This window comes from Gasterosteus aculeatus, chromosome 15, assembly GCF_964276395.1.
Source record: "Gasterosteus aculeatus chromosome 15, fGasAcu3.hap1.1, whole genome shotgun sequence".
Lineage (NCBI taxonomy): Eukaryota > Metazoa > Chordata > Actinopteri > Perciformes > Gasterosteidae > Gasterosteus > Gasterosteus aculeatus.
This window is the reverse complement of record NC_135703.1, coordinates 3,705,338-3,730,945: the sequence shown is the minus strand read 5'-3', so window position 1 is coordinate 3,730,945 and position 25,608 is coordinate 3,705,338. Positions and strand designations below refer to the sequence as shown.

At 47.5% G+C, this 25,608-nt stretch overlaps 2 protein-coding genes across 2 annotated transcripts; both read right to left on the bottom strand.

Annotated features, from left to right (window-relative positions):
• Window positions 1-2,687, bottom strand: LOC120832544 (cytochrome P450 1B1). The gene has a single exon (XM_040198918.2). The coding sequence runs from the start codon at window positions 2,457-2,459 to the stop codon at window positions 888-890; it is 1,572 nt and encodes a 523-aa protein (XP_040054852.2). The 5' UTR covers window positions 2,460-2,687; the 3' UTR covers window positions 1-887.
• Window positions 2,688-4,482: 1,795 nt separating this feature from the next.
• Window positions 4,483-6,060, bottom strand: cyp1c1 (cytochrome P450, family 1, subfamily C, polypeptide 1). The gene is given in 1 exon segment (NM_001267692.1): window positions 4,483-6,060. A coding segment is annotated over 1 exon segment (1,578 nt).
• Between the last annotated feature and the right edge of the window lie 19,548 nt (window positions 6,061-25,608).

Genomic DNA, 25,608 nt, shown 5'->3' with positions numbered 1-25,608 from the left:
TCAATGCAAAATCTTTATTGTGGATTGAAGAGTACAAATTTTATCACACCGGGTTCATTGCGAAACCCCATGAAGCCGTTCCGCACAGCACACAATGCTTTATGTCAAATGAATCATGTGGAACAGTGATGTATTATGCAATAAAGGAAGGAGACAGCATAACTAACATTTAGATTAGAGGCTTTTTAACGTACAATTTGTTATAAGCGACGTGAGTTACTTTCAGCATACAACAGTATTATGCATGACTTAAGATTTGATAAATGTAGATTACTTGCATGCTGTGTTTGTATGGATTTCAAATATGAAAAAAGTCAATACATAAGACTTCTGGGTGAATAGCTGAATAACAACATTGAGACCACACACCAGGCAGAGAAAAAAGGCTTCAAGTGAAACTTATTCATCCCACCAGTTTATATTGCAAATTAGGGCGACTCCACTAAATGCCCTCTTATGAATAACAATACATTCTTTAGCCTTAGAATGAATTGTGGTTTAGGGAAAACACTTTAAAAGCTTTGTTACAATTGTTTCTGCTGCTAACATGATGTGCTGAGTCGTTTCAGATATTTTTGGGGTTTCAGTAAATCGCAGTATTTCAGAATTGAGTCAGAAGTAGAGTTGCTGTTGGGTCCAGCTATGAGTCACATCCTCTCCAATACTATTTACAAGGTGCTGACTTTTTACGCGTTATACATACATTTAAAAAAGTGAAATGTATTGTCACTCATCTTTATGTTTTGGATGAATTCAAGCTTATTACATAAATATCCTCTGTGATATAAGGCATGTATATATTTACTATATATATACTTATTTACGAGCACATACCTTTTATTGTATCGCTGTTTTTTTCAGTTGGAAAACCAGTTTTCTAACGGGTTCTAATCCCCTTTCAGTAATTGTCCCCTGAGTTTGGCTGTAATCCTGTAATGTAAAGGCTTCAGTGTTAAACCATAGGAGCAGTTTAAAGACAGGTCCTCGCCGGCACATTTCTCAAATCGGCACTGGTGGAGAAGGATCGCAAAGAACATAAATATCTCGACTTTGGCAATCTGGGTCCCGATACATTTTCGCTTCCCCGCTGAGAAAATCATGACGCTGTTGGTCAGATCCTTATCCAGGGAGCCCTCTTCGTCCAGGAAGCGCGCGGGTTCAAAGACGTGTGGGTCCTTCCACTTCAGCGGGTCGTGGTTGACGGACCACTGGTTGATGAAGACCACCGTGTCTTTGGGGATGTGCAGACCCTCGACGGTGACGTCGGAGGTGGTGGAGTGGGGGATGGTGACGGGGACGAAGCTGGTGAAGCGCATGGTCTCGTAGATGAAGGCGTCCAGGTAGGACAGGCGGCTTCTGTCCTCCACAGACGGCAGGCGGCTTGGCCCCACCACTTTGTCGAGGAGCTCGTGGAGTTTGCTTTGCTTCTCGGGGTGTTTAGCCAGCAGAAGAATGATCCAGTGGAGCGCGGTGGAGACGGTGTCCAGACCCGCGCCGATCAGATCGGACACCGTCCCCTCCGCGTGGCCTTTGGTGAGCCCGTTGTCACCGCCGGCCTTGTCGATCACGCCGATGATGGCATCGCTCATATCCCTCGTTACCTCTGGGTCAAACGTCTCTCTGTGCTCTTCCACCTTGTTCTGGACGAAGCCAAAGAACTCTTTGTTCAGGTCCTTGAAGTTCTTGAACATGCTGCGGACTGGATTGGGGAAAGTCTGGAGCCAGGGCATCACATCTACCAAGCTGCCAGCCCCTACCGTCTCTCCAAACTTGTCAACCTTCTCCAGCAAGGCTCTGAACTCCACATCCTCGTGGCCATAACGCTTTCCAAAGCACAGGGCGCAAATCACATTGGCCGCAGCAACTGTCAGCTCGTGAGCCGGGTTAAAATACTGGCCGTGAGCACTGAGTTTAAGGAAAATCTCAACTAGCTCTGTGGCTTCAGCAGCTATTTGGTGCTCAAAGGCTTTTTTGGTCTGGCTGTTGGCAGACGAGAACGCTCTGATTGTTGATTGGGCAATTTTCCTGTGTATCTTCCACTGTTTGCTGTAGCTGTTGAACGTCATGCTCTTCCCCCCCGAGACGGCCTGAAAGGAGACAAAGTTCGGTCTGCCCGCAAACTCCGTGCCGTGCTGAAGGAGAGCCTCCCGTATCGCCCGGCCTCCGTTCAGAACCACAACGTCGCTGCAGCCCAGCCGGATCTGGTACACGTTGCCGTATTTCTTGGCGAGCGTGGCGAAGGTGATGTGGGGCATCTGGCCCAGCTGCATGGCGTTGCCCACCACCGGCCAGGCGAAGGGTCCCGGCAGTCTCTTCTTGAGCCGGAGGTTTCTGACCCACAGGCAGGCTTCCAGGCAGACGAGGAAAACGAAGGAGGCCACCAGAGCGGGCTGGACCTGTCCGCTCCATTCCCTGATGATGCTGCTGCCCTTCACGCCGAACTCCGTGTCTGTAGACATTCTCTTATCCCGCAGGCTTGTCGTCCACTCTTCATTCACTGCGTTGAATCAAAAGTACTCTTTTTTTTCCCTTCTGATGCAGTCTCACACACGTGAAAATACAGATGGTTAGAATTGCCTCCACCAAGATTTTAGGCTGACGGGTAAAAAGAGATGAAATGACTCCCAAGCCGCACTCGCGTGCTTCCTCACCCATCTGCCACAGAAGCCAGCGAGGAGGGCTCGATCAGGTTCAGGCTTTGACACTTTCTTATATATATCTCCACGGTGGGAGGAGTCAGCGACTCAGGTTTTTTTGTTATCTCTCCCCTCCCACTTTGACCACAGACTGCAGACCTTCCTATTCCCGCTCAGGCCTCCTGCTGCCCTTGTTGAATCGCAGGAAAGTAGAGCAGCTAATTAATAGACTTAATCTATAGGGTTAGTTGTATTGTCAAAGAAATAAATAGAGACCACTGTGACACTTTACTCGTGTGTGGCCTGAGAGATATTTGTCACGATATCGAATACATGCGATTGTTCATGTTGAAGAAGCACTTTAGCGATGGAATTGAGTGATGAAGGGAGCTGGTAGTGAAATGTTTAAGTAATGGACAATAAGCTGGAGTTGATTGTTTTTCCGGCTCGGCTTGTAGGACTTTGCTGTTTACACTTTCCTCTGGACTTTCCGTGGCCATTTCAATCGTGATTTGCTTTCTGTTACTTTCAGCCAAGCTGTTAATTCTAACCACACATTAAGAAAAACGACCAGGAAAGCTGGAGCGCTTCAAATCTAAATCCTGAACAGATACAAACACCACAATTGTGCTCATTTAAAATGTTGTGTACGACCTTATTGTTGGAATAAGTCACTGCGGTAATGTAGCTGTTAGCGGTACATTCAGAATCCAGTTTAGCTGCTAATGTGATTCTAGTTTTAAACACCTTTCTGAGCCAGTTTAAAGCAATATTGTGAGATTTTGTGACAAGTAAACAGACACATTGACAATTCATTTCTTACATTTATTATATAGCTTATTGTTCCACCTTTCCATCATACAAAGCAACATATTGATAACATAAAATGCTTGAACATTCAAGGCAAAAAAACACGTCTCTTCCTGAATGCAGAGGCTTGAGGAGAGTGCAGAGACATCCGTGTAGCTTTGAAAAAAAGAGACTATAAACAAACTCTTTTTTTGTTGAGAATGCCTCATAAGTGAACGGAATTTGCTGCACATGTGGTTTTGTTGTGCTGGTGAGACTTCTGTGTTTGGACCGGGGAAGCTGCAGTGCTTACACAGTAAATCTGATCCCCCGGTTGCATAAACTACGTGAAAGCGTTCACGGTTCACGGAAATGTCTCTTCTTCATCCTGAAGGCAGCGATGGATATCGATGAAAGACTTCCTCCTCCACAAACACGACAGCACATTCCCTCCACGGTCGTCCGCATTCTCTGACTGATGTGTTCATATGATTTGAGTACAGTAGACAGTGAAATACATTAAACTCCATTACATTGATATTCAACCCCTGAAATAGGAAGATATAAAAATATTTTTGTTGCTGCTTTAAGTGGCAAGGGTTAAATATATTCTTACATATTCCATAGTAGAGCAAGAAGTATTCAAGTGACTTTATAACATTCACAATGATTTCATATACAGTTATATTAGTTTGAAATGAACACTTAAGGAATGTAGCTTTCTCCTGCGAACACATCATACATGTACATGAGCCATGGTGGATTTAATAGAAGCACACAACTCAGAATTATGTGCAAAATCTGATCAAGTACGGAATCATTTGTGAAGCAGAAACTGAAGACCTAAGAACTTATTCCACAGACTTTAATTCAACCTGTAGCGAATATTACATCTCTGACATCATCTCCTCAGCCCTTCACCAACCATAATTCAAATACAGACCGTTTAAGCGTTGCCATTAAACAGGAAAATTATATGACAGTAGGATTTAGTGCAGGCATCACGGTACTCACTGTAAAACGTCACTAATGGAAAAGTGTTTGCAAGGCGCGCCGTTCACGCCGGGGAAACCAAGCCGAGCAGCTTTCCCCGGAGCTTGGCGCGGACCGAGAGCTGCAGGGGCTTCAGCGTGAGTCCGTACGAGCAGTTGAGAGTGAGGGGCTCCGAGGGGTCGCTCTCGAAGCTGCACTGGTGGAGCAGGACGGCTGCGAATAAAAACACCTCCACCATGGCGATCTGGTTGCCGATGCAGCGCCGTTTACCCGTCGAAAAGATCATCACGCCGCTGGTCGCGTCCTTGTTGAGAGCCCCGTTTTCGTCGAGGAATCGCGCAGGGTCAAAAGTGTGAGGGTCCTTCCACTTCAGGGGGTCGTGGTTGACGGACCACTGGTTGACGAAGACCACCGTGTCCTTGGGGATGTGGAGACCGTCGATGGTGACGCCCGAGGTGGTGGCGTGGGGGATGGTGAGGGGGACGAAGCTGGTGAAGCGCATGGTCTCGTAGATGAAGGCGTCCAGGTAGGACAGGCGGCTTCTGTCCTCGCTTGACGGCAGTCGGTCTCGGCCCACCGCTTTGTCTATGAGCTCGTGCAGCTTGGCCTGGATGTCCGGGTGTTTGGCCAAGAGCAGCAGAATCCACTGCAGGGTGGTGGATATCGTGTCTTGACCTGCCCCGATCAGATCCGTGACCGTCGCCTCGACGTACTCGTTGTCCAGTGTGCTGTCCTGCCCGTGCTCGATCACGTTGATGAAGGCGTCGCTCATGTCCCGCGTCACGTCGGGGTCGAAGGACTCTCTGTGCTGGACCACTTTGTCCTTCACGAAGGCGAAGAACTCCTCGTTGAGGTTTTTGAAGTTTTCATAGCCACTGCGAACCGGGTTGGGGAAGCGCTGCAGCCAGGGCATGACGTCGACCAGGCTGCCCGCCCCGACCGTCTCCCCGAACTTGTCCAGCTTTTTCAACATGTTCCTGAACTCCTGGTCTTCGTGTGCGTATCGCCTCCCAAAGCAGAGAGCGCACATGATATTAGCAGCAGCCTCAGTAAACTCCTGAGAAGGGTTAAAATACCGTCCATCGGTGCTGTGGCGCAGGAATACCTGCACCAGCTCCATGGCCTCGGCTGTGATCTGTTGCTCAAAGGCTTTTTTGGTCTGACTGTTTCCAGAGGTAAAGGCTCTCAGGCTGGACTGGGCTATTTTCCTGTGTGCTTTCCACTGTTTGCTGTAATTACTAAATGACATACTTCTGCCTCCAGAGACCATCTGGAAGGAGACAAAGTTCGGTCTGCCCGCAAACTCCGTGCCGTGCTGAAGGAGAGCGTCCCGTATCGCCCGGTCTCCGTTCAGAACCACAACGTCGCTGCAGCCCAGCCGGATCTGGTACACGTTGCCGTATTTCTTGGCGAGCGTGGCGAAGGTGATGTGGGGCATCTGGCCCAGCTGCATGGCGTTGCCCACCACCGGCCAGGCGAAGGGTCCCGGCAGTCTCCTCTTGAGCCGGAGGTTTCTGACCCACAGGCAGGCTTCCAGGCAGAAGAGGAAAACGAAGGAGGCCACCAGAGCGGGCTGGACCTGTCCGCTCCATTCCCTGATGATGCTGCTGCCCTTCACGGCGAACTCCGTGTCCAACGCCATTGTGAGAAGAGAAGAAAAAAAAAGACAAAGTCTGTTCAGTCGTATGTTTGGAAGAAACGAATCAAATTATCCATATCAGATCAGAAGAAAAAAAAAGGATAGATATTTCAATCAAAAGCCAGGGAGGTCGTAAGTGATGGAGGAAGAGAGTAAAGGTGAATTTCTTTTTGTCCCGAGTCAATCGTGTCATGAAGATTTAAGGCTTAAGTGGCTGCCTTTTGCTTCACTCCTGCGTCTTATATGTTTTGCTGTTTGGTGGGCAGGGCTCAGGGTAACTTCCCTACTCCTCCCATCGTGGAAGCCCTGCAGACCCCACCGTCTCATCGCGGGACGGCCGCTCGCCGTTGGGAGGCGCGCGCTCTCGAGAGCGCGCAGGGTGCAGCGTGAACGCGCCGCGTGCACGACCGCTGCGGAGAAAAAAACGGGAGCCGGCAACTGGTGACACCGATTCGGTGGGAAACGCGTGGAAACGATGTGTTTTTACCAAGCGGAGGACTAGAAGAGTTTGCTTCTAAAAATGTATCTTTGTGGCCTGATTTATTTTTTTAGCTGCGGAGGAAAAAACAAAACCAAACCCTGGTTGCATTCGGTCTGTCCGACTCCGGACGGAATCCAGGCTGTTCAAAAGCTGTGAAAAGCGTAATTATATTTTAAGTAACGTGACATTACATATCGTTTTGATTCAATGGGGCTGTTTTTTGGATCTGCTTCAAACACATTTCTAAAGCATTTCTGGGAATTCATCCAAATGTGACATATGCGGTAATGTGTCTTTAAATGTGTTTACTGAGCCAATGTTGTACATTCTTTGTATTTACCTCTGATTCCGAACCCAAAAACCCTGCATGTTCTTTCAGTTTTGTCCAAAAAATTAAAGTTGACTGATCACACAAGATCCGAAGCAATAAAACGAAATTCTGCCATTTAGTTCCAATATTTGAAATCAACAGAGATTAAAGATTAAAGCAAGCTAATCTATACTAAAAACAATACAAATTGGAAATTTAAAAGAGGATTTCAGAATATCCACATCAAGATCAATATAATCCCAATTATCAAATATTCTATTCATTTGATTCTTTTCTCTTCACGCATCTGACAGACAGAATCGTCTCAGTGAAATGTAATAGCGGAAAACTCATCGTGCACAAACCACGACTTAATAATACTTGATATTTTTACAAAGTCTAGTTGTTGTTTTTTCCAGAACATGATATGCGTAAAACTCCAAGTTAGTCACATCATATTACAATAAATCCCCCCTTTCACAGTGCGACTCCTTCGGAGTGTGTTCCCTATAAATGGGAGAGTTAAAAAAAGGAAATTCACATTAAACTAAAGACAAATGAAGAGATCTGAAGCACTTGTCATGTTTTTACAATTGCACCATCACATTAGATAAAGACTATGTTTCTTAAACAGAGAGATGTGGAGTTTTATGTTTGCAGGCAGGTAATGGCCTTAATTGAAGGGACTAAAACGTTTCCGAAGGGATGTGCTTCGTCACAGGGACAGAAAGTGCACGTCAGCCATTATCAGGAAGGAGGAGGAGGAGGAGCAGAAAAGTTGGAGAATGATGCAAAATTTGTTTACAACAATTAATCAGGCCGAATTATGGGTCCATTATGAAGCCATTATGAAAACAAATTATAAATACGAAGCAGGAAGGAGGTGGTCTCATTAAGTCTGCAGCACAAATATCTCAACGTTAACTCTGTGCTGTCTGGATCTTCAAAGTCATAATTTCTCATGGTTTAACATATCAAACAATGCGTTAAGTTACATTTGAACAATTCAGCCCCACTCACAAACAAACGATATGTAAAACCGAAGAAAAATAACATATCCTATAGGCGCAGCATGCTCAAATTGTAAAAACCAACAGAAACGCCACAATAACAGTAACTTAAGTGTTACTACATTACGTGTTGTGTGTCATTATTTCACAACAAAGGTCCTCAAACAGCCTCTGCAGATGTCGCTGAGGTTGAGCACCGAATGACTCCGCCGGTTAACCAGAGACATGGCAATGTCTTCAAATACACCGCCTGCACCGGGGAAGACTCTTTCTTCCCTCCTTTATTCGTATTGGGTGAACACCACCCCCCCCCAACACCACCACCACCACCTCCTCCTCTGCGGAATCGGCTCCTCACACACATGTGGCCACTTGCTTCCCATCACGTTAATTAGAGCCAGGTTTGCGGTGGGGGGTGCGTTTGTATGTACGTGCGTGGGAGGCCTGGAGGCCCCGGCTTGGAAGCGGGAGGGGGTGGAGGGTGTCGTGTGTGCGTTTTGCGTGTGGCTGCCGTGTTTGCCGGTGATTACCCCTCGTAACCTGGCTGTGAAAGGTTTGCCCTGACCCCGCGTTGACTCTGGCTGAGGGGGGTGGGCGGGGCGGAGGCGGGGACGGGGTCCGTAGGCCGTTGCATGTCATGTGCTGGCGGGTGGGCGCTCGCTGTTTGGAGACGGGGGCCCCAATGGTAGACCAGGCTGCCCCGGCTCTGGAGCTAATCATTGTTTACTAGTCTCATTTCCACTTCTCAGTGAGCTACTGTCACGCACAGCACCAACGGGGAGGAAGGAAGAGGGAGGGCAGCTGGGGGGTGAGTAGAGGGGGGCTGGACGGGGGTCCAAAAGGCAGTTGGGGAGCTGGTGGGACTTGGGAAACGTAGGATTTCTAGAAAACATTTGTTTTTTTCATGTAGTGAACAAAGGTGAGCCAAGACTGAAAAAGCTGCAGCCAAAAAACACCGACGAAACCAGTAAACAGGCCCACAAAAAACATCGCAGGCGGCCAGGAGGTAACCACCGGACATGCTGGTTGGAGATCGCGATGTTTGCAATGAAGATGCTTTTGCTTGCCAGACTACACAGTACGAGGAACGAGAGATACTTGGAAATAAAGTCACTAACTTGATTGTTGTTTTGGTGCAAAAAGGCACATTTCACTTCGGGGGGGGGGGGGGGGGCAAATGGACGGTTACAGCATTATAAATAAGCAGTATTTTAACCATTAAAACTCTTCCCTGTTGGTGGTCATCGTTTCACCCGCGGTGGATTATGTCTCCCAACGCCGTTGTTGTCTCGTATGTTCGAGGTACACAAGAGAAGATTGAATTATTGCAACTTCAGCGCCTTGTTTTTGTACTTGTCAAAACCTCAATGTCGTCACTCGGATGAAAAGAGGCCCAGAATTACGCCATCGCAGCGTCTCCAATATCCTGCATTCATTTAGATTTCGGGGAAAAGATTCCACTCCAAGGAATCGGAGTAAACGTCCGTTAGACCTGCTGTGCCCAGAGATGTCGCTTCAAACAGCCCACATGAGAGCGGAAAGCACTACTTTTGGAGAATGTTTTCCAAGGATTAAGCAAAATTCCTTGGTCAAACCATGAAGACATGGAAGGCTCAACCCTTCCCAAAAGTATGAACTTTAACCATAGCTCAATATTTTCTGACACATCTTGCACTTTCAAGCGGTTTAGTCGAATAAAGCAGCGACACATTTAAGGGTGCGGGTTTTATATAATCCAGCGACCACCCATACACATTTTTACACTTTGAGTATGAAATGTTCTTTCATGGAGGCCGGCAGTGATGCATGCATGCATGCATGCACTTGCAATGCAAAAACCAACGAGGATTGTAGACTAACGATGACGTCACAATAACAGTCGCAGTATTAGAAAGTTCATGAAGGTTAATTTGCAGGGAGCTTCAGAAACAAACTTTCTGATATTTACTTTTTCCTACTTTCTGCACTGGACACGTTGCGTCTCCGCTGTGTGCAGGCTGCGTGATGGATCTTCACTTAACGTGGCACCCAGGACAGGGGACATGCATTATGTACAGTACGGGAATATTTGTCTCTGATCCCGCGAGGTTTTTTTGCGTGCTGGGGGAGCGGAGCGGGGATGAGCTTGCGTGCCATGCCGGGGTGGCGTGCGCGCAGCTTGGTGGCTGAACTCTGGTTTCCCAAGGGAGGAGGGGCGGCAAGGGTGTGTGTGTGTGTGTGTGTGCACTGAGAAATTAAAATGAGACGAGGGAGAGAGCACAAGTAGAAATGGCTTCCAGATGACCCCGACTGAAAGACGGGCTGTCCCGTCTTTGAGATTTTGAGGACAAACTGTCCTCAAAATCGGTGCACAGTTTGTTACGCATTTCATTGCACCTCCAGGTCCCAACATTTATTATTAGCTCAATTATTAATGGTAAAAACCTGCCACTAAATATAGTTCCATTACAAAAGTAAGAGACAATGTTTAGACTCAAATATTTACTGCGCTTTGTCTCAAGACAAATAGGCATAATGTATCTATCCCAATTTCTAAAACACTTCTATTCTCTTTTATCTTCAACAACCATCCAGCGTTGTCCGAATTGTTCGTAATATGAGAAATAGATTTCGATTTGATATTGTCTGTCGTACATCGCTGCCTCTCTGCACGGACTACAGGGTCCGTACAATGCGTTGGCTGTGTGTCCGCTTAAGAATGAATGAGCTTGTATGTCCCTCAGTGAGCAAACTGAGAAGCTGTGCGGATGCATGCACGGCCTTCCCTGCACACACACGGCTCAGGTTATTCAGGGTAGAGATTGTGTCATCGTTGTGGAGTCATTGCACTCCTGAGCCCTGTTGAGTGAGAACAAGCACCTCTCGGTTTTCTCATTACAACTAGAAAACAATGACCTTGCCATTTAACTTGGAAACGCTTCACCATGAAAGCATTTTGTCTCTCGTCTCCAGAAATGACATCATCATAGAGGATCTGCTCAGATTGCTGAAGGACAGTTGACTCCATCTTGTCGCAGGATGTTCCTGGTTCTTCCACCTTGTGACCTGCATGTTCATGAGCTGTTCCGTGTCCGTCTCTCTCGTTTCCCTGCATGCGGGGGAGGCCGAGCCGGTCTGGTCGAGGAGCAGCCAGAAGCACACTCAACATTACGTGCAGTATGAATGCTCCCAGCGGGTCGCTCTTCTCATTGTGTAATTGGGCGGATGATGTTCCGTGATCTCCTCCCTTTTGCACCTCCGCATGTTCCACATGAGCAGCGCTGTGCGTTTCGGTACCCTGAAAATGAAGCGGGGTCAGCGAGCGGTGAGTTACCCCCCCCCCGCCCCCCACACTCACTGCTCCATTCCTGAAAGGCCCATTTGGACCACGCTCGGGGACGGTGTTATCTCAGGTGGAGCAGTGGCCGAGGTGTTGGTGTCTGTGGTATCACAGAGACAGCGGGACAAAAGACCTCATCCTCTGTCTCGCCGTGGCCGCGCTGGTGCAGATATCTAAGACATGTCTTTGCAATATCGGGCCAGAAATATAAGCGTTCTTCAATGTTCTCCTGCTGCACACGGCAGCCTGGGGGTCTGTGAACAACGAGAGCAGGGAACGCGCTTGAATTACTCTAAATCACGGCCCGCTGCCAACCGCTTGTTTTCTGAACTTGTGCTATTTTTCTGCATTGGGACAGAAAAGCCCGGAGACACTCTGTTCTTCGCACTGTTGCAGTTTGCTTGATTGACATTTCAGTTGCCTCACATACTATCAGCTGCTTACATTTATCTACACTAGCCATGTTTTGAATGGTATAGATTCCACGAGGGGAAACTGTCTCCAAAACCTTCAACGGTTGTCAACTCTGTTCAACTTTTTCATTTCACTTGCCGAGGAGACTGACCCCCCCGTGAGCTGCAGGCATGCAGATCTGCCTCCTCGCCGCTGCCTGAGGAGCAGAGCTTTCCCAAACGAGACGCCCCAAAGTGTTTATTCTTCTGTCCACGGATACAGAGAGAGTGATCGCTGATCTGGTAAACAGCAACAGTGTGATCCTGTGAGATGACACAACATCCAGCAGCCTCTTCAACGTACGCTTAGATACTGAGCTACTGAGATTCTCGAGTACGAGCTGCACGGAAACGAGATGCACAGGCAACGCATCCCCATGCACATGTACACGAGTAGATACGAGGATGTGTTCCAGCAGCCATCCAAGTTCTGCCTGCATAAGACGAGCTTGTAGGACATCACACCTTCCCTTTCCTACGTGATCTCCAAAACCTTACATACAAAAAAAACATACAAATTGGTAACAATACATAGGAACTGGCGGCGGTTAACCACGCCCCTTGAGTGAACAACATGGCGGACCATGTCGGATTCTTGAGTGAACATCTCTCCGCCATGTTGGATTTTTTGAGGGGGTTAGGGTTAGTATTCTACTCTTAAGTTAACATTGATTTCTCGTTAAAAATGCAATCATAACACGTTTATTTTACACGGTTAGACTTCACAAAGTGCGTTTACGGGGCGCAGGTCCCCGTTCACTTTGAACAGGGTGACGTCATCAGTTGCAGTCCGTATTTATTTCGTATGTATCACTGCGAAATTTGTATGTTCAAGATTTTACGTATACATTCTTACGAACAGGTTTTGGAGATCAGGCTGCCCTTTCAGTTACTGCAGAGTCTCAGGAGTTGCGTGCCGGAGGAGAGAAATACAATTGCAGTGATAGTATCTCACCAATGTACTTTGTTTAGGTAGAAGACAAGTTCAAATGCTGCACTCAGGGGATTTTGTCTATATAAGGCGTGTTCTTTTCGGTGCTACACGCATTTATGGGGGAATGTAAACACATAGCTGTTAGCAGACTAATAGCCATTGTTTGAGGGGGGAGTTTTAAACTGATATGGCAAAGAGCATCTACTGTCGATCATGCAGCGCGATACGGCCCTCCGGCATCCCTTCCAGATACGTCCGTGTTTCAAGTGTCCCACCTCGTTATTGAGGCGTCGGTAGTAAACTGTCAGCGGAGCGTCAGCAGAACAGACCCTGAGAAAGTTCATCAGCACAGACTGTTAAACAAGCCGCGCAGGCGTAAACGGAGCGAATGGCCTCCTGTCATTGCTGGGTAACGCTTTCACAGACGTGTGCAAGAAGACCCACGTCGGCCCATGTGGGATCACGTGCCCTTTCCCCCAAATTCGATATGCGTCGGTAATTCGTTGACATTATCACAGGGACCTCGGAGGGTGGAACTGCATTCGGGGCAAATGCGAAGAACGAAGCCCATTATACAGAGATGACCAAATAAAGAGGTCATGCTAGTGTCATGCAATACAGTAACAGGGGGAGATGCCTCTTCTTGGCTCGAGATCCCGGCCCCCGGGTTCATCCCGCGGCAGGATGGAGTCCAAGCCCCAAACAACTTGCAATATCATATTATGCCTGTTATAATAAAGCATTGTTCAAATTTCAACAAGTCTCTCAAGGATTGAATTAAGCTGTGTGGTGGTTAGCGAGGCGTCTCGTGTAAAGCTCTTGCAAGAGTATGTTTGTGTTTGAGAGTTTGGTTTTTGTGTGTTTATACTCGGCAGGCGGGACTTACAGTCGAGTAATCCTGTACTATCGGAAGGATTTGTAAATGTGTGACATGCGTACCTGCTTATTTGAATGACATTCATAATCTGCTTACGTAGAAATAGCCAATCTTGTCTCTGCATGCTCAATTAAAATGTCTGTAGGTCCTATAGAGATATCAGTGTTACATGACTACTACTAGACCTATTCTACTAGATCTATCTTGTAATCTAACATAGATAAAAGAACAGTTGTCTCTGGGATCCTGCCCACCTCAAAATCACAATTTGCCCTCCCCAATTTGTGTGTGTGTGTGTGTGTGTGTGTGTGTGTGTGTGTGTGTGTGATGGCTGCGACGCTGAGGTACAATGAGCTCACCAGAGTTGCTTTGTTACAGTCTTCAAAAGGTGAACAATATGTCCTGCCTCTCTCTTTTACACTCGCGGTGGGGCTGGAGGGAGGGAGGGAGGGAGGGAGGGAGGTTTTGCTCTTCTCCCCACTTTTTGCTCCCTCGCTTTATTACCTCCGTCAGCTCTGATTTGGGTTGACGGAGTGGCTGTTGCATGACAAGACACATGTCTGGGCCCCTGCGTGAGAAGGCCGGCTGCCTCTCGCTGGGTTTGTTTTCTTTGCGTGACCATGTCCCTCCCTCTGTCCCTCCCTCTGTCACTCCCCCCCCCCACACACTCTGACCCCGTTCATGCCCTCGTTAGCTGGCATGAGGCCGGTTTATTTACCTTGGCCAGCCGCCCGCGTGAATGGCGCCAGGTCCTCTCCGATGGAGCCGCGTTGGCGAGGTGTTGGCGTGCGTGTCCGTGTGTGCGAAGGGGGGGGAGCCAATGCGAGCGAGGGGCGGTCGCATCCGCAGCCGAAAGGAGCTCGGTGCTTCGCGTGCGGCGAACGGTACGTTTGAGTGCGCGACGACCGCGGTCGAAGGGGAAATGCGGGCCCGCTGGGGCCGCTTTTGAGGAATGACATGCACGGGCGGGTCACTCGGAGTTCACCGGTTGCCTCCCGCGCAGCAGGATCGGGGAAGCGTGCGGAGATTTCACTCGTTCCCGCCAAAGTAACGCTCACGTTCGCTCCCCTGCCAACTTCCCCCCATTGCACTGTGAGTGGGTGTGCAAATACAGACAGGGGCAACGGGGCCAGACTGACACGAATCAGAAAAATAGGGCATTTAAAGGCCTCCAGCGCAGCCGAGGTAAATGAAGAAAGCGTTAATCTATGACTCACAGCCCGCCTTTGTTCATGCTAATTATTGATAGTGATATATAAAGTATATCTACACACACATCTTTTGCTTAAAGGTTTCAACTATATGGCATTGAGTTCTACGTGGACCATTTTTTCAGCCAGTTTCAGGTGGATCCCGTCGCTTGTTTCCAGACTGAACCCGGACAAGTGATATATAATATAGTGATATACAAATAATGCCCCAGAATTGTCTCCGGTGCTGATCCGAAGCCCGCTAAGTGCTGTTGAGATGGTCCTCCATCCGATGCAGCTTCGGTCAACCTCAGATCAGCCAAGCGGCTGTGTTTCATTCAACCACATCGATGTTGGACTGTTCTGAAGCGTCTGCAATGAGGTGCAAAGCTCGTCCCGCATGGATCTGAATCCCACGGTTTAAACCTGGCCGACTGACCTCCGGTGAGTCCTCATATCCGTCGGTTTGAAACCCGACAGCTTCGCTGCGTCAGGCACAAGAGCGCTCTTCACGCAGAGGCATTCGAATTGTCGCAAATAAGGAAATAAAATACACTGCGAGGAAACAGCATGTGAGCACATGTGGTCCTTTTTCCCCCTCCGGGTGCAGAGTGAGTTTCTGTGATTGTGTTGATTGTACACGTCACATTGTTTAATGGACTGTCAGCGTAACGAGATCGGACGAGAAAACCGCCGTGCGCGTTTGGAGCCCGCACGCCACACATACGGGGGCCCGGGACACACGGACACCGGGGAGCGCCACGAGCAACGGGGGGGCGAGGAGCTCGGAAGACCTCCGTCGACGTCACTTCCCGCTGACCCCCCTTCGCCCACGGATCAGGCAGCACGTCGGGTAACGCGGCCCGGCGTGCTCACCGAGCGTGTTTCCGGATTAACCTCCGCCGCCACTTCAGTCAATACCTCTGCTGGGATGGAATCACTTGGGGCCGTCTGGCTGCAGCTGTAAACACAGACACTGGTCTGTAAGGAGGAGCCGCGGAGCGGGACGGGGGGGGGGGGGGGGGGGGGCGCACCGCCTTGAGTCCTCGTAATTTATATTCTAGTTGTGAAATTCTCACAATGATTTTTTTAATCATGTTGTTTCGGAGCAACTGCCGCGTCACGAGAAAAAAAAAAAGGAGTCTTATTTAAAAGACACACTGAAAGCAGCTTCTCGAGAAGATTGATTAAAACTGGATTCCGTTTTGGGGCAATACACGAAGGCACGAATGCCACTTCCTCATGTTCTGAGCCGGCCATTAATGGCCGACCAGAGGCATTAAAAATGAGCCATGGAGACGAGGAGAATGGAAACAAACCCTTCTGGTGGTCCCTCGCATTAACTCAAATGCAAACACGCAGATACAAACACCGTTTGATGAGGGTTGGCGCGAGAGTGGACGCTTTTTTTCAGTTTCCTCATGTGATTTTTGTTCATTTGTTTGCACACAGGAACACTTTCTCACATTTGCATGTGCAGAGAGGAGCACAGTAGGGGGATTAAGGTGCTCCACACGGAGGGGGGTGGAGAAAACAGGCACAGTTTATCATGCAAGAAGAGACACAATAACACACTCGTGCACATATTTACGTTTGGGATTGCCACAAGGAAAAAAAGGAAACCATTTTTAGTCTTAGAATAGATTTTGAAATAACTTTTAAGTCATATTTCTGGTCACCTGACGAATGTAAGGCCGTATCTCTCCTGTTACTGCTAAATGTTTCACTGTGCTCACTATAGTAACTACTCCTTAGTAAGTAGTTTGCATTGGAAGTATCATAACTGCTTTTTAACACAAGTTTGTGAACGTTACCGAAGTTAAATTATAAAAACCCAAATTGAAAATGTAAATTCTGGATTTTATGGAAATGTTATTTTGCTCCTTTAACAAAATATTTATGGCCCCACATCAGAATGGAGATATTAACAACTTACACTGTCGATGCTGTTTAGCAAGTGAACCAGGTGCTTACTCTCCAAACCTACGACTTTGTGGTTCCGCACCGTAAAACGCTCCCCGTGGTTAAACCCTTCGTCGTTGTGGGACAGCCGGCACCATTTGTGTGAAGCAAAAATACCACAACTTCACCAAGTGCGAATTTTAAAGGCCGAACGACGGCCAAGTCGATAGCAAGCGAACTAGCGTGAGTGAATCCAGACGGCTTTGGCTCCCCGACCGTGAGCTTTAATGTCTCCAAAGTGTGGGATCACACTGGGACTCAGGAGGTCTGTTTAAATCCTTCTTGGACGCGAAATGCTGGAAGTAATGACTCCCGAGTACCGAAGATGATGTCCCGACATGTAAATGTGCGTTTTGTATAAATAAAATCCACCTCAGAGATTGATTACATGTGTTATTCATATTAGACGTTGACAAATGCTTTTATTTATTCCGCCTGCGCTTAAAGTTCTGCCGCAGCTGTGAAACAAAGCGTTTCTTGCCGCCACTGAAGGTTACTTATCCAGTGGTTTCATTCAATCAGTTTAACCAACATCATAAACTCTCATCTTGTTTCAATTATTATTTGTCCTCTTTAATGGTCGAACATAATCACCACAAAATGAATGCGTAAGAAAAGCACATACTTGTCGGCTACAGCTGCACGACAGAGTTTTTGACGGACAGTTCGGGAATGTGCGTCTATCACGGCAGCGGGAGAGTCCCGAGGAGCCACGGAGGTCACGAGGTGACAGGGAGAACCTCTCAACGCCAGCCAGCGGAAGGATCTCTGCTGCTGCTGCACATGGCGTGAGAAGGGGAGACGGGCGACTGCAGGGAGGAGACGCGTAAGGTCCAAAGGTCAAGTTATCAGTCGGAATGCTTCCAGAGGTCGCGCCCTCAGTTGCCTCTCCCGCCCTCCTATCCCCTTTTCGGGACCCCTCCATCCTCACGCCACCTGGTGAAAGACGTCGATTGAACGGGCAGGCGAGACACCGCCACTTTGTCTCGGCCACGAGTTTCCCCCCCGAGTGACGGCTGGTAACCTGAAAGCACCTCGGATCGTTTTCTCTCCTTCTCTCCGGAGGCCTCTTTTGTGCTCCTTTTGTGAAAGTAACACAGCTCCTCTGACAAGCTGCACCCGCCCATCGTAAATCTACACACTTAACTGTGCGCCCTCAAATCTATCAGCCCCAGTGGTTTGAGTCCGGGGGGCCACATCGTGACATGCAAGAAGGGAATGGAAAGGGAATGGGAAGGGGGGGGGGGGCGTTCAGTCACGCAAGCGCTGCCCCGCGTCTGGACCTCAGGCTGATTTTACTGCCGCCAGAAGGAAAACCAGACGCTACAAAGGCCCAGGGCCTACGTCAATTTCACGAGCAAAGTTACAGCAGGAAATAAATCATTTCGGAGATTTATGAAAAAGGAGAAGGGTGGCCGAGGAGGGGGGGGGGGACTGTCTTGACACTAAGAAAATAGTCCTGTTAGCATTCTCAGACCCTTTAAATGTAATTTTAATGTAAATAAAACTGAAGGTTGATAAAAGCTGTGGTTGAGTTAAATGAATGATGCACATCCTGGTGCACGAGTAGCTATATTTGACTAATCATATTTCCTCTAGACACGCGAGGTTCCAGGAACAAGACCTCACAGCTTTATGGGTCATTAGAGATCGGCACTCTGGATTTTACTGGGCAGCATTCAGTCAGGACTCGGTTTAATAAAACAGTAAAGTAAGTAAAGCCAATGTCTTTTTTTGTTCTGCACAAAAAAAATACACTAATCATAAACACAAACCTCTTCACACATTGGCTGTGATTAGGAACAGCGTTATTATATTGTTCCTGTTCTGGTAAAGACTAATGATCTCCCATCAAAGGGAAGCTGCACATGGTGCAAAGATTATTACCTCAATATAATGTCTGCACCTCCTCGTTGGAGCGAGCAGTGAAACACACTCGATTCTCTCGCTCGCCTCGTGTCATCAGGCTCTAATTCAAAATCTGAAGATGCTAATGTGTTGTGTGTTCCTCCAGGCAACAATGAGGTGCTTCCTAAAAAACAAAGCGCATGTAAACATGCTCAGAATGGATTGTGTGGGCCACGTTTTCACTTTGGTAACAGACATGTGATGTTATGTGATTGCACGAAAACTGAGCATCCGTCACTCTTTTCACTTTGAAACGTATTAGATTGCTAAATGTTCCCTGAAGCCTCCACAGAGGGTTTCCTTTCATACTCTCCTAGATTCACGTTTTTTATTTTAGGAAAGCAGTAGAACTAAATCTCAAATTCGAATATCTGTGCAGCAAACTGCTTTTTTTCTTTGTAAATGTGTGAATAAAAAGCAGTGTTGTTCATCTTCGGGCTCAAATAAATCCGTAGGCCGTCCTGTCGTGTATCTTGCAATCTGCAAACATCAACATCTTTAACCACAGTGAGCTCAGCTCCTGGAAGAAGGCTCTGCTGCGGCTTCCCACCAGAGCTCTAACGCATGGACACACACACACACACACACACACACACACACACACAGGTACATCATAGAAGCCTGCTGTGCGCCGCATGAAAGGCCTTTTTTTTTGGATCAACACAAATCAGACGTGCATGGCAGTAATTACGCCAGTTTTTTCTTGCCGGCACGCTGCAGCCGTTTAGAAGATTAATCAGTCATGGACAAATAAACAGACTTTGCTTTCTGAATGTCACTCCCCAACCTTACGCACCGGGAGTTCTGCGCACGGAAAGACTACTCTGGTGTCCGCTTAGGCTGCCTTGTACTTTGTTCGAAACGCCGTTCCGCAGACGTGTAGCCGAGGATCTCGCGTTGTCCCGAGATGCCGGACCGCTGGAACGAGCCACGTCTCATTGCCACACACGGCGTCGTGATAAACGATTTGATAAAAAATTGAATTAAAGATGAGAACACAATAACAAGTAAATAAAAAGTGGAAATACCAAAAGAGAAAACTTTTTTTTTCATCGTAAAATAACGCTTTAAGATGCAATCTGTCATGGAGTAAGAATATTGCACATTTCATTAGCCCGTTAATCGTTCCCAAAGACTGCTGGTCATCAAACTAATGCAGTTTGCCGCTTGCTTTCTGGTACTAAACTGCATAAACGTGCAACATTATTTCTGAGAGCAGCTGTAACAGCCTCCGGGCCTCTTATCACTATAGGTAGCCATGAGCTCATTTCTTGCGAGGTTCCCCGCACAGTGGATACGGCTCTCTGTGGGCCCGTGGTAATTATCTGCAGGCACGCGAAGCTGGATAGCTCGGCCCCCCCAACGCCGGCCAAAGTGTGAGAGGCAGGACTTCGCCGTCTCCGGGGCCATATGGCATAAAGGGTTAACTCTTTTCTAGGGTTAGGGGTTAAGGGTTACGCGTCGTGTACGACTACCCGTGATGTGTTCTGTCAGTCAATCACAACCTTCAACTGCACGCTTTACAAGCAAGCGGGAAAAGGCCTCTGCTGAGTCATCACAATAAAACCACTTCCAGGAAATGACTCCATCAAGTCTGTCATCCCGCGGCTCGTTAGTCATTTAGTCAACGGATGTAATACAGAGTCAAGAGGAAGAAGGGAAAATGTTTTCTCAGCTATTTACCAGCACATCATGTTAACAGCTACAATAAAATGCTGCCCTCTTGTGTCAAAATGAGGGCAACACTTCCTCACTTCATTTGAAAAGCACTTGCAGTGTCAATGTAATTGTGTCTGTAGACGCGCTGCTTGTGTCGCCGTGGAGCTGCTCTTCCTGCTGGAACTGACGTTTTGTACTGAATGAAGAGTAAAGACGATTTGAGTGCAGGTCTGAAGGCCTGGTTACATTTGGAGTGGACCTTGAAAGGAGTTGAGGATGGTGAAGCTGTAGTAGGAGGCCATGAGCAGAGGTCCACCGCTGAAGAATGCAAAATCCCAGGTGATCCCGAGCAGAAGGATCATGCCTATGATGGAGAAAGACTTTGTCTTGGTGGAGCTGACGTTCTCCCTGCTGCTGCACTGTCACGACGAATACGACGAAGGTGAAGATGAACACTACAGCAATTCCATTGCAACAACAATTCCCATTCCCATAAGCGGATGCTCATGCGTCGTGAATTTGAGTACACGAGATTGCTCTTGTCAACTCTCTTGACACCCGTCCCGTGACGTAAATCACGGCCAGGTAATGTTTGCCGGGGGGGGGGGGAGCTTGCGTAGAATAAAGTACAGGTGGAGAGCCTCCGTGAAAAACCAGGTGCAGGTGGCCAACATGGCGTATTAGTAAAATATAAAAGGCCTTTTCCATTCCAGGACCTACAAGAAGCAATTCTTCCGTTCTATGTTGAAATAAAATACAAATTTCAAAAATCAGGCATTCCTTGCCGAACCATTCAGCCAAATCCCAACGTGTCTCGTGCGGCTTCTCGTCCGCCGTATCCACACGTCTGTTACAGATGTCTTTGGCACGTGACGGATTGGATATTTCTGTTCCCAATTCTGCAATGAAAACTCATCCAGCAAACCGGGGTCATCATCGCAGCTCCAGACCACGCGGCACACAGAATGTCCCATGATTTGGATACTTGCCCTGCGTTCTCCGGGCCGTTCTGCTGGACAGTAATAGTACACACAGCGGCTTGTCTGGTTAAAAAAACGCTGAACTTGTATTCTGTTTCTGCCAAAATCTGCATACCAGAACACAGAGACACATTGGGTTCACGCTCCCACACTCTGCTGGTTTGCTGTTCAAATGCTTGTTTAGATATGTTTTCAATAATATAGAAATATTAGCACCTCTGCAAGTGTCTCCATCATAGGATGCATTTTTTCCAGTGTGACCGTGTTCTTGATTTCGGTTACACACATTTTGACCAATAGGTGGCGATCTCTGGCTGCTTTTGTGTGCAAATGTGTCATCTTCAATGAAGCCACTAGACTTTATTTTCAATAAAGCCAGTTACTTTTACACCGGTATCGCTGAGATGTACGATGCATAATGAAATAGCTCCGATGTGCACACAGAGTGTTTCATTTGACAAGAAGGCCGTCAGCATTACCTGCAGTTGTGTTGCGGCGCTCTGATATTGCATAACATTGTGAATGATGATGTGGCACTAATGAGGAAAATGTCCTGCTGGGAAAAGAGTGTCTTCGCTCACAATGAGGCTGTAGCTTTTTTTTATGACCGTCCATCACAAAGCTCCTGTTCAGACACTCTAAAAATACAAACCACAACGGCAAATGACCAAGCGAAGCGACGGCGTCGTTGTCTCCCGTCGACTCCAATCAGGGTCACTGTACCTGCATGGACTTTGTTCCCCCGGACACAGAGACGGGCTTTACCTCCACTGACATTCCATTGATAATGTAAAAAAAAAGGTGTGAAACCTCGCTTTAAACTTCCACTTTACCATTGTTATGTGCTAGTGTTGTTAAGCTTACCTGATGGAAAATGACCATTGACTTCTTTAACACTGACAAAAAATACATTTTTATATCTGCAGTTTTTCTCGGTTTCTGTAATAAAATGATCGCAAAATACAATACGTGTGTCGACAGATGCTGAATTGTGTTGAGACTCACACAAGACTTAAACGCACTCACCTGAGCAGTCACACATGCTGATGTTGGCCAATATCCTAAAGAACAGGATCGCTGCAAACAGCCGGAGAAGCTTCACATCCAGTCGGAACATCATGAGGAGTAAGATCTGAACTTAACCTCGAGATATAGATATATATCTATGTCTAGATCTATATCTATATATCTATATAGATGCCACCGTTCTGCGTTGTTCACTCCCCGCAGCAATTTCCATCCACCTTGTTGTCCTTCCATCTTCCTGATATAATATACACCAGTGATGCTCTTCTCATCTCATTTCCCTTGCAAATGAGGCCTATTTTAGAGTGAAGTAGAAATGTGACCATGGACCACGGTGTAAACATTATTTTTATTATTATTGCTCGACCGACGAACGCTGACGCTTGCATTAAGTTCAGAGCACAGTTGGAGACTTTTTTATCTTATAATTCTTAAACTGGAAAAAACAGTATTACGAGACGATGTCTCGTCATCTCAATCAATAAACTTGATTTAGTACCAAGGAAGTGCTGGAACAAGTTGATGTGTACGTGGAATCTAAGTGAAGGTTTTGAGGGGAAACTGTACATGTTAAATCCTATTTTTTACAGGGTGCACGTTGTTCTAATCATGACACATGATCCCAAAAACTGTGTTTAAAGCTCACCTGAAGCTCGATGGGCTCGATGGGAAGACTTGAAATGAAAAACTTGTGGTCTGTACTTTTATGGGTTGGGAATAGAATAAAGAAATGAACGTTACTCTTTGCATTTTAGTGCGGATATGATTGTCTACAGGAACACTGCCTTTCTTTGTGTCCCAGTAAAGTAAAACCCTCGGAGGACTGACAGTGAGGGAGGGGTTGGTGATTGATGATGTGACGATAATTTGATATCTGAATTGTGTGTTGTCTGTCCCCTGCTGTTGTTAATGTTAATGTTTGTATATATATATATATATAAAAATATTCTAAAAATATTCTAAAAATATTCTAAAAATATTCTAAATATTCTAAAAATATTCTAAACTAAATTCTAGACTCAGATATGAAACTCTTTATTTTAGGTCAACCTCTAGTCACCTTTGTGTCTCTATAGAGTCTGCTGCGTCTCCTCCGATGTCTCTTTTCTCTGAGAACAATCAAAGGAGGAGACTGAGCTCCTAATCGGACTCATTTCAGCGTTTAATATATTCAGGAGCTGTGAATTTTACAGACAGTCGTGATCTCAGTGAGGGCAAGTCAAACTGAACGAGGTCTGAATGAAACCGTATCTAATCATTCGTGGATTTTAGGTTCATAAGATTTAGTTTAAAGTTAAACGATGCCTCAAGCATCATTTTTAATAAAAGTGAGCTTTGCACTTGATTAATTCCAATGTCTTTTTTCACCCTTCTTATATTCGTTTTAACTTAATTAACTTTTTGTACTATTTTGTAGAACTGCCTTGAGATAAAAAACAGATTTCGGTCATGAAAAGGTTTTTCTTTAAGGTCTCATCGCTCAGCCCTGGTTCAGACATTGCTTACGTAACATTTTCCAAAATAGTTTGAATCGGTTTCAATGATCTTTAAATATGCCCTCGACTCCGCCTTTGTTTTATTGACACAATTTAACGCCGTATCGAAGATTACAGGCCTGTCATTTCCCCCGTCCCTCGCGTGAGAGACCTCAGCACGCCCTGATAACTCACAACAAGCAACTGACCATAAATTGCCAGATGACAAAGCCTTTAGAGGAACAACTCGAGCTCCTCCGTGGTTGTTAATAGGTTGTTAATGTCATTACAGCCGGCCAGCGAGCCTGCCAGGCCAATTACTGCCCCCCCAGCAGCACTAAACACATTTAAGACCCCATCGCAGTCTGGATGAGCCTGCTTGGATTCATTGATGGAGTTTTTATTGACAGTTTGGGGTTAACTAATCGCGTTGAATGATGTGGTCAGTGTGCTGATGTCATTGTTATCTCCATAGATGTCTGCAGTGTTAACGCCACGTAATGCCGGTAGGTGAGAAGCAAACTCATCCTCTTGGGGGTATTAAGAGATTTGTGTATCGCTGTTAGCTGTGCTGGTCCTCATTAATAAATAAATCAGTGCTTCCTCCGTTTCTTGCCTCTAATCAGCCGTTTTCTGGCCGGTTAGTTGGACGACGGCGTGAGGACCTTAACGGAGCCTCGGTCCTCATGCCATTTCTGAGGGCCGCGCCGTAACCATGTGGTCGGCATCCATCTTGCCGCTTCCCCCTCCCCCCCCCCTGGTGAGTTTGGCCGCCCGTCGGGCCGCGCCACGCGACAGCTGCCTGTGATGCCACCGTGCCGAAAGCTTACCAGGCGAGGCAACTGGTAACGATGCTGGAGCTCCAATGCTCCGACACAATGTACCAAATCCACACCCCTGACCCCCCGACCCTCACGCGCAGCTGTATCCCTTGACCTGCGTTTGAACTCGTCATTCCCAAGGTGAGCAGATCGCCGGCCACCTGGAAACGTGCGGACGGGCCTCGCGTTACACGTCCGCCACATGCACGTGCTAGGCACGCGTGTCACGGTTCACGTCCGCTGGTGGCGTGAAACATTGTCGTCCCGTTGATGGAGATTAAGATCCACCGCCTTAGAGGCGACGCGACCCCGATCCCATCAGAAGAGTGACGGCGCGGCGGAGCGGCGGCGCACTCGCTCGGTGACCTCATCCTCCAAGCGGCGCGATCCGTAGCCGCCTGACAGAGAGTTTCCCCCCACTAACGTTTCACTATCGGCCTGTTAGTGTAAGTGGATATCGCAAGTGTTTGGGAGTCTTAAGAGTTTCAGATGAAGGGTGAGAGGAAAAGGAGGAGCGGGCTCAGCCTCATAACGGAATGCCGGAGGTTGCGTGTGTGTGTGTGTGTGTGTGTGTGTACAAAGCACCTGTTTTTGCTGTCTTTGCATGTTTGAGCCTGTATATACGCACACACAAAATCACAGCTGCCCCTCACATTACACAGCTATTTCTAAACTAGACAAGAGGGAGTTGTGGGGGGGGGGGGTGCAAAGGGGTCAACACCTTCTCCTTCTCCCTCAAACGAAAGCTGATGTGGTGTCTTTTGAGGTACTGTGAGGAACCTTCAAGCGGCCTCAGTTTAATGCGTAACTAAACCGGAGCAACAGCGAGAATGTGTTGACCTTTCCTGTGTAGTTACACTTAACGCCAGTCACTGGTGCCGCTACGTTGGATTCAGGCAGCTGAAAAACTGATGACATCATGCAGGTTTGCTAGAACGTCCTTCAGCTGGAACTGGGGGGGGGGGGGGGGACCGGGACCAGCTCGCCGCTCGCCTCTTCGGGAAGAGAACCAGAACTGGTGCCGAGCAGATGGTCGGACCCTGTAGCAGTAAAAAGCACGAGAGGACCGCTAAGCTAAAGGGCCGTTGCGTGTAGACGCTAGTGCCAGTGTGCTCCCCCAAGCTCATGCCGTTACCCCAAACCACAG